The sequence below is a fragment of the Echinops telfairi genome, unplaced genomic scaffold (genome assembly GCF_000313985.2).
Source record: "Echinops telfairi isolate 266 unplaced genomic scaffold, ASM31398v2 ScPeMD7_28;HRSCAF=97, whole genome shotgun sequence".
Classification (NCBI taxonomy): domain Eukaryota; kingdom Metazoa; phylum Chordata; class Mammalia; order Afrosoricida; family Tenrecidae; genus Echinops; species Echinops telfairi.
This window is the reverse complement of record NW_022103925.1, coordinates 5,749,436-5,758,868: the sequence shown is the minus strand read 5'-3', so window position 1 is coordinate 5,758,868 and position 9,433 is coordinate 5,749,436. Positions and strand designations below refer to the sequence as shown.

The following is a 9,433-nucleotide window of genomic DNA, read 5'->3' as shown; positions in this document are numbered from 1 at the left end:
AGCAGGTCCGGCAGGAACGGGAGCAGAGGTGGAGAGGAAAAGCAGAGCCTCCCGAAGGCAAAGGAACCCCCAAACTCAAACTGAAGTGGAGGTGCCAGGAGGAGGACGAGTCCCCAGGCGGCTACTCCAAAGACGTGCTCCTGTGGCTCTTCCAGAAACATGGCAAGGTGGTCAGCCTGGTGCTCTCTGGGAAGAAGCCTGCGGGGCGGTGGAGTTTGCAGCAGTCAAAGCTGACGAGCTGGCTGTCCAGAATGAGGAGGGGCTGGCTGAGAACCCCCTGAAGATTTCCTGGTTGGAAGCATGGCCCCAGGGCACTGGGGCCCACAACCACCCAGGACTGTCACAGGGCTTGGTGCTGTCTGAGCTGGACTACAAGAGTCTCATGATGCTCCTGTGCCAAGCAGCAGAGTGGCAACAGCTGATCGCCCAGATGCCTGAGGACGAGGAGGGCCCCACCTATGTAGCCCCAGGCATCAGTCCCTCCCACAATACAACCCTTTTCTTAGTACCGGGCAGTCTTAAATGAACATATACAAGTCTAACGTGACCAATGAAGTGAACCAAGGACCTATTCTTAAGACACAAGGTACAGTTTAAGCTGCAGGACAAGCAAACCCATTGTACAGTGTGGGAAATGCCAATCTGTCCCTCCTCAGGCTGCCAATGGCTACAAGGTAAGCATTTGCATAGGCCCACACTCCCCCTGTTCTGTCACCAAGCTTTCCCCTTAGCACTACCTCTGTGCTGGGTTCGGCAATACCTTGAAATGGTCACACACATCTCTCAAGACAATATAGACAATTGAGTTTATAGGGAAGATCATAGGTTACCACAGTGAGGATCAGCCAACAGTAATTTAGTCTGCTTATGGGTTCACAGTCAACACACCCCTTTCTCCTCAACCAGCAAACCAAGTCTCTTTCTGGTCTCAGGCTCAGCCACGTGGTCCCTTGACCTCAGCTCCACTCAGTCCAAGGGAAGGTGCTGCTCCTCTGTTATGTCCCATAGCGTCTGTCCCAGTCTAGTGCTTCTGGTTCCTGGGGATTTGTGTCCCAAATGGCTCTGTGCACCAGGGAATACCTTTGCTGGGGACGTGCCACTTCATGTCTCTTAGCCAACCATACCTTCACTGAAAACCAAGGATGGTGCCATCACACCCTCAACCAAGGAAGCCAAGAGTGACTTGGCTTGAACCATAACCAGGTCTGCAAGCCACCCCAAATCCTGTCCATTAGTATGGTGGACAGTGCCCTCCAAGATGGGACAGGTGGCTGACCCCTGCCTGACCTTTGGACAGAACTGCACACACCCCAGTGAGACATTTCCCCTCCAGCTTTGAGTTCTGTGGGACACTGAAGACTCACAGACTGCAGAGACATTAAGACAATATACTCCTTGGTGGGGCAGGGGGCAGAGGGAATGGATCAGCCTCATCTTGCTGAGGCTGGGACTTTGTTTTCAATCTCCATCTCCTGGGAACTAGTTTGCGATGAAGTCTGACCGAAAACATTAGCCCACAGATCGTGGGCCTAACCGGCCACATTCCTTCATGCATCCATAGAGGACATCGATCTCACTCTGCACAAGGTGCTTGTTGTCCCACAGCCAGGTGGCAGTGTGCATGTCAAAGCTTGCACCTTCGAGTGGACTCAACCTTCACTTCTTTTTGATGTTTTACCATCCCAGGATTTCAACTGTAACAGACCCCGATCTACAATCACAAGGCCCATCCCCCAACCCCTATACCCCAGCACACACAGTGTTCCCAGGGTGCCTCCATCAGGCAGTTACCAGGACAGAAGTTGTTCATGTTACACTGGGAAGCCTGATGCTAAGGAAGCTTGGGGTTTGACTATGGCAGTGAACTTCCCTCCAGGTCCTGCTCTGCTGGTGTGGAACCCCTGTGGGGTCTGTGCTTGCTCCACACCAAGCAAAGTTGTCTCTCCGATGGGGAGGTCATATGTCCTGTCTGTTTTCCTGATGCCAAGTCAATCCCCTTACAAAAAGGTATCTTCTCCGAGAAATCTTCCATTTGAATTTCAACCTAAACCAGGTCTGACTTAAGGCGGTACCAGGGCATTCCACACCCACCTCTCAGAATCTTAAAGGTCTTCTCTCCCCGTTTCTTTACACATCCACTTATGCTTTCCCCCCAAATGCCACAGGACCTTGGATCGAGAAGCTTCCAGACCCAGGAGAGGGCAAACGATCATCTATGTCTCTTGGTCAGAAGCAGAGAGATCCTGGAAACAGTTTTCCCATTGCATGGAAACTGGTAAGCTAAGTGAAGACATGCCAAGACAGCCTTGTGCACCGGCAAACACCTGCTCTGAGGACCGCACCCCTGGGCTGGGGGGATGCCGAGCTGGCGCACACGGCTTCCCAGAGACCTCTCCTCTTCTTTCCCCAGAAGGGATTACTAGGCACCAGGTCTGGATTGACACAAATGCTGGGAGACCCCCAAAGGTTTTGAAGGGCAACACCACACTTCTCCAGCCCTCCCTCAAGTTACTAATTCTCCAAGAATGTCACCATTTTGTCTATAGGACCAGGTCACCTTTCCCTTTCACAGAAGGTCACTGCTCCTAACCGACATTGATGACATGATGCTGACTAGGCTTAGTCAAGAGCAAGTCATGCACGTGGGGTTGCCATCCACATCAGCGTCCTTCACGGTGAAAGTAAAGCAGACAACATTCAGGCGCCTTCCACCTCCGTGAAATTCCTAGGGCTCCAGAGATTGGGGGCACCTCACTACCCGAGAGAAATATTACAATGCCTGGACACCAGGCTGTGTGATCATAGGTGTCGAAGGGAACAGGTGCCAGACGTTCAAAAAAGCGTGCAAACTGATTCTGAAGGGGAGTGGAAGTAGTGGAGACCCTACATCCATTAAGGACAGTCGGACACTCCCTCTTAGAAGGGCCTCATGGAACGGAGGGCATGTCCAGGATACAGTATGGCACTGATTAACTTTCAGTTAAGATATCCTCCCCTTATGTTATGTCCAGACATGATACACCTCATTGACCATGTTAGATTTGCGATGTTCATTTATACATTAAGATTGCTCCGTACCTGGTAATCAAGATAGAGGACCCTTTAGAGACACCAATGGGTGTAAGGGTTCTCTGAGGGAGGGGAGAGGAAGGAGGGGAGGGGAGTGGGTGGTACTGATGATTATATAACCCCATCCAATTGGATTGAGTAACACCTGTAAAGGAAGGGAAAGAATATGTTGGAACGAAAAAGCTATGTCAATAAAATTATTCGAAGGAAAAAAGTAAATCAAAAAACACCAAAGCAACGCCAGGTTGGGTGCTCGGACTTTTGAAAACGTCCCCGTGTGTGCTCCCCTTGGCTTAGGTCATCAAGTGACTAGAGAGCTGCCGGCCAAGAGCGAGGCCCAGCAGCAGACAGTGCAGGTTGGAGTCCTTGGGGGGACACTATGGGGGTCACAGAGAAGGCCCTCAGGATTTGGGGGCAAAGCTCTGCCATCCCCTGAAGACTCTCCTTTTGAAACCAAGCTTTGGGCCCGTTTCTGGGTGTCAACAAGAGTGCCTCATTGGGGGTCACACTTGGAGTCACTATGCTGCCCCCAGCATGAACGGAGTGTTGTCTGACCAGCAGGGTCACTAAGTTGGAATGTGCACAGCAGTATTGCATCCCGTTAGGTGTATACAAGATGAGGCCAGAGCAGGACCTGACAGCACAGGTAAGCTGTGTGAGCAAGGGCTCCATTGTCTGTGGTCTCCACTTCTGTCCAGTACCTTCCTGCCTGCAGTCCGCACACCTATGGCCTCATGGGAGTTCCTTGGACTCAGTAGTTGAAAGCACATGCTTGCTTTACTGATGCTTCTGCCCGGCAGGCAGGCAACAGTACAACACAACAGCACCGTGCAGTACAACAAGCAGCAGTACAACAGGCCCGTTCTGGGGTTCCCAGGGGGATCAGTGGGCAAAGGGGAAGCCTTCCAACAGGCAGCACTTTTGAGCAGTCCAACCTGGCTCTTCATTTTGCTCAGAAAGAGAAAGGGCCAGACGTGCCCGACGCCCTTGTTGACAAGGACGCCCCACACCCAGAGCAGTCTCTGCGTGTCCCATAGAAGCTTGGAGACAAACAGCCGAGCCGTCAGTCCAGGCACTTGCCCCCTCACCTACTGGGCAGGAGGGACGCTCAGGTTCTGACATTTTACTGTTCAGGAAACTGGTTCTGGAAAGGTTGGCAAAGGTGAGCTATGTTTGCAGTGCCAGCCCCCGAGGGCCAACCTTCCCAAGTGGGGAGACCACGTCCCATTGGGCTGTCGTCCCACCAGGGGTCCATTCTCACAGCCCAGGTGGACTGTCACTGTCAACAGACTGTTATCCCACCGGTAAGATTCCTGCCTGAGGAACAACTCCCTTCTCCCTTCTTGATCTGTTAACTTCTTTTTCTTTCCATCCGTCCCTTTCTCCTCCAGGTCCGCTCTCAGAACCCAAACCAAACTCACTGCCATCAAGGTGATGCTGACTCCTGACGACCCAATGGGACCAGAGAGAACAGGGCCCACACCCCTGTCCCACTGTACTCTCTTCACACTTTTAAATAGAAAGAGCTTCATCTTTGTCCTACAGAGCAGCTGGTGGGTTCTAACTACAACACCTTGTGGATGGCAACCCCACTTGCATGCCTTACACGACTAGGGCACCACTCGAGTTACTTTTAAATCAAGGCCCGTCTGAGACACATCTCCCTTTCCTGGTCAAGGTGGTGGCGTATTGACAACCCACACCCTTTCAGTGTGTTGACTGGGACCTCCAGACAGCCATTCTCTGTCAGTGTCTCTCCCGGGTCAGTCCACACCTTCCTTTCATTTTCAAAGCCCACAATCGAGAGGAAACCTTCCTGGACAAGACCTGGCAGATTGATGTCACCCATAAGCCACCACACTCAAAGTGCCAATACCTTTTGGCCCTGGTAGAGACTTTAGGGCTGGGTAGCATTTTCCAATCACACGTGAAAGAGCAGAGACCCTAAAACAATCAATCATCCCGTGCTTTGGCCTGCGGCTATCGCTGCAGATAATGGTAGGTGAGAGGTGAAAATCAGATGCAGAATGGAGAGAATTCATCCAGGAATGTGAAGTTCAGAAAGATCTCACTGAGGCAGGGAAGGGAGAGCAGAGAAAGGGACAGGGGCATCTTGAGCTCGCGGGCACGTGCCAGACCCAACGAGTTAGGTCAGGGAAATCGCACCTGGCAGTGAGGCGGTTGGACTTATACAGGGTTCGAACCAAGGACGCACGTGCTGATAAGGGAAAGGATACTATTAGTATTGCAGCTGCAAGGCCGTCAGGCTGCGGAAGGGGCTGTGTGGACCCTGCCCGGAGAGCTAAGTGCCTGGGAATGCTGGAGGCAGGGACTGCAAAGCCCAGCAGATCATCCGTGTTTCTGAGAGGCTGGGGAAGGGGCTGCACGGTCCGGCCCGGCCCGCCAGTAGGAATCTCTCTGAAACCACTGATGACAAAGAGCTGCCAGTGTCCTGGCCCCTTTGCACCTCTTCATCCAGTGCTCGGGAGAAGAGCTGCAGAGTCGTTTGAAAACCGCCCACTATCAGCAGAATCACAATAAGATGAGGACCGTACTGTTGCCTATAGCCTTGAAGATCAGAACCCTCCCTCTAGAAGCTGTAAATGATCAGCTCATTGGAATCGATCTACAGAACGCCCTTGGGCACCTTTTACAGCATTCACCCAGTGCAACTCATGCCTACCCACGACTGCCGTCAGCCCTGCACATTGCAGTGTCTGCATCTGCAGCCTGCTGTGGATGACCGCCAACCACATCCTCCCAGCACCTACACAAATCCTAAGCCACTGTTGCCCGGAGATTGGCGCCTGTATTAAGAATAAGCCTTCCCAACCAATCTCAATCCCAGGTGGACAGCCCCCGTTAAAGTCATCCTGTCCGTGCCCGTGGCGGAATAGAAAGGGGAGACCATCCCGGTTCCATTTTGCCTCCTTATACCTGTTCTCCTGATGCCCCATCCTTATCCCCTTCTTCACTTGTATTCAAGACCCCCAAACCCCCGTCTTCAGTGAAAAGTAACCCCCAAATGGACTTGTTTTCTAAAAAACTGCCATGAGGAGTCCAGTCAATGCTTCCCAGGTTCCCCTATGTAGTTCCTGTGTCTGGATCTCCATTCTTGGCCTCACTTCTGTGTTCTCCCCCATTGGCGGCAATACTTTCCTGTATCATCACAGCATTCACAGATCAGAACTGTGATTGCTCCAGAATGAGCCTCCATACCGGGCAGCTCAGGTTTCCAGAGGCGTCCAACAATGACAGAGAGGCGACCAGTCAGTCTACCTCCCTAGAACTAACCACAACTAACCGAACTGTGGCATAAAGGGGCTTTTTCAACTACACTTTGTCAAGAACCCTCCCAATTGTGCAAGGAGCCAATTCTGCTCTGCCACATAGTGCAGACCCACCGGGAGACCTATCCCAACTTTGCCGAGTTTGGCTGCCATTTCCCCCACTGGCCCACCCCACCCCCAGGTGAAAAACGGAGGCCCGGGAGAGAGGACTCAGGCAGGAACGGAAAGCAAAGAAAGGCTTTACTAAAGCAGGGAAGACTCCCGGGCAGATTCCACAACCTAGTGAGTTAGGTTAAGGAAGTCGCGCTGGGTCATGATGGGATGTGCTATATATATATATAGGGTTTAAGCCAAGGACGTATGGGCTGATAAGAGGGAGGTTTTTGTGTTGCAGCTGCAAGATTTGAATCAGAATATGGCCTGTCAGCAAGTCATCTTGTTTTTCGCAAACTTGCTTTCCGAAATGCTAGGGGGAGCGGCTGTGTGGACCAGCTTGGCGAGATAAGCTCCTTGGAATGCTGGAAGCAGGAGCTGCAAAGTCCAGCAGGGCATCCATCTCTGAGAGGATGGGGGAAGGGGCTGCCTGGGTCTGGACCCGGCCCAGACACAGGAGCTCCAATTTCTTTTGAGCCACCATGTATGCACCCAGTGCCACTCCTTTGAAACCCAGAACAAAGGACTTCTTGGCTGAAACCTTTGCCAAGATCCAAACCACTCCAGCCGGCAGGCCACTGACACACCAATCCAATTTATTATCTCAAGCTCCCTTGTGCCAACAGCCCCACCAGAGCCCAGGGCATCTCTGTAAGGAGCGTTGACCCACAACAGTCTCAGCCCGCCTGCTGACCATGTCACAAGCGAAGAATAAAAAGGAAACCACGTCCCTCAATCCTGGAAGATTCGGTACTGGGGCAAGGAGCCTTGTAGAAACTGCTGAAACACTGCCATAGCCTGGCCCTGGCCAAGGTGCTCTCCACTCATCCCCCTATTTGCTATAGAAAATGTCGTTTTGCAAAGGTTGGCAGCTTCAACACCTATCTACCTCGTCCCCCCTACAGGCCACATTATTTCCGGCACTGTCCATAGAAAGAGGCAGCCCGGCTTCTCAGGTGCAAGCAGTCATTTTTCCGAGAAGCAAATCCTCACTTTCTCCTGAACAGGAGAGGCTTGGGAGCGGGGTTAAGGTCCAGCTGTTGACAGGATTCACAGCTTCATGCCAATTTGCTCCCAGCATAACAAGGGTCTCTCCTCCCGCGGTGGCATCTAACACAGACATTTCTTTTAGGACATGTAAAGCCCCAGGCTCACTATCTGGCAAGGGCTCAGGTGCCGTCCCATTTTACTGATTCTGAGACCAAGTCAGAGATCCAAGGGTAAACAGACTGATTCCCTGCTAACCCCCGAATGTACCACAGGATTTGAATCGGAGTGGGGTTCCCTTCAGGCTTAGGTTTCTGTGCCCACCCCTCGATTGCTGAAAACATTTGATTCTCATTGCAGGCGTGGTTCTTCCCGACAGCTGTTATGGGCACTGCAAGGAATCCTTCAGCCCAACAGAGCAAAGGACCGTGTGTAAGAGCGGCCAACATCAGAAATGGAGTCAGCTCGGGTCTAGAGTTTGACCTCTGCCCTCACAGGAGCCAGGTTGTAGTGACTTTTATCGTTTGGTGGTGGAGTTGGCACAGGGGCACTGCGAGGACACCAAGCTGCATGGTGGCCATGAAGCTATTCGAATTAAAGCCTATGGGGATCAGAGAACCATAGGGAAGGTCTGACCCCAGAGAGAAAGCCACTGCCAAGGGGCAGGTAATCAGGTGGCATGATGCCCATGAGAAAGTCGGCCTCGGGTTCTCAATCTCTTTATTGTGAACTTCGAGGACCACTCCGGCCCCTCCATCCCCACCCCCACCCGCCTCAGTGGCGCTTCCAAGTCTTCTTCCAGCTTGCTGTGCGTACCCACCCACCCCGCCATCCTCAGTTCATTCACAGCCTGCACCTCTGCACGCGCAGGCCCCCAAGCAATGGTGACCAACCCAAGGTCGCACTCTGGTGAGGAGTGCAGTACGTGCATTGGCACGCGACCCAGGCTTGTGTACAACACTTGACCTACATTATCAAAAACCCAGCCAACAGAAAGGCAATATAAAGAACCAACAGGCTGTCAAAACATCAGCCTAAGTGGCCACTGCAAATCTTTAGAAGAGCCATCAGCTCATCGTCAGATCCTTCAAACCTAGTGACAACTACGCGGTTGTCAGGTCAGCCCCTCGGATCAACCAAAAGTCTCGGACTGTGATCGAGTCAATGCCAACTCATAGCGACCCTGCAGGGAGAGCGTAAGTGTCACTGTGGGTTTCAGACTAGTTCCCCTTTACAGGAATAAAGAGCGCCACCTTTCTCCGGAGGAGCAGCTAGTGGTTTTGAATTGTCAGCCTTGCTGGTAGCAGCCCCCAAGCATCACCGTTATGCCACCAGGGCTCCTCTCTCAGGTTGGCAGGCACTCCATCATTTGCCTGCAAAGGTCTTTTCATTTGCTGATGGGGCTCAACAGTAATATACTTCAGACAATTGAGCATGTTATCATGAACATGTATGAAGCACATGTTCTCAGGGGGGACCAGTCCTTTGAAAGGGACATTAGGCTATGTAGAAGAGCAGCTAATAAGAGCGAGACCTGACGAGATGGAACCACCACTCAGTCCTGCGTCATCCTCTCTCATTAAGCCCATTGTTGGGGCCACAGTGTCACCTCTTCTACTGTCTACTAGGGCTGCTATGAGCCTGTAACGACTTAACGTCACCTAAAGGTGACCTCACCCTGACGAGCAATTGGGGGTGAGTGGGGGGCGTGCAAGGGGAGCAGCCATATTTCCGCCTGGCTCTGCCCAGCCCTGGTGTGGCCAGCCCCCACCTGACCGGCATTCTTGACAAAACTTAGTGTGGTCTCTGTCCGAGGGTGCTGTCTGCTTCAGAGACGGTAGCAGCAGCCCCACCACCGCCTTCTGCACAGCTAGCATGGCTTTAGTCACCTGAAAGGACATGAGCCAGTGCTCACTCAAGCCACAGCCGTGCGC

The 9,433-nt window shown here is 52.4% G+C and overlaps 1 protein-coding gene across 1 annotated transcript in view; it reads left to right on the top strand.

Moving 5' to 3' along the window:
* Positions 1-9,433, top strand: part of WDR1 (WD repeat domain 1) — a 73,616-nt gene that overhangs the window by 2,759 nt on the left and 61,424 nt on the right. Inside the window, exons 2-4 of the mRNA XM_045289486.1 lie at positions 6-179; positions 347-460; positions 657-674. Coding sequence (XP_045145421.1) covers positions 6-179; positions 347-460; positions 657-674 — 306 coding nt within the window. The remainder of the gene's footprint in view (positions 1-5; positions 180-346; positions 461-656; positions 675-9,433) is intronic.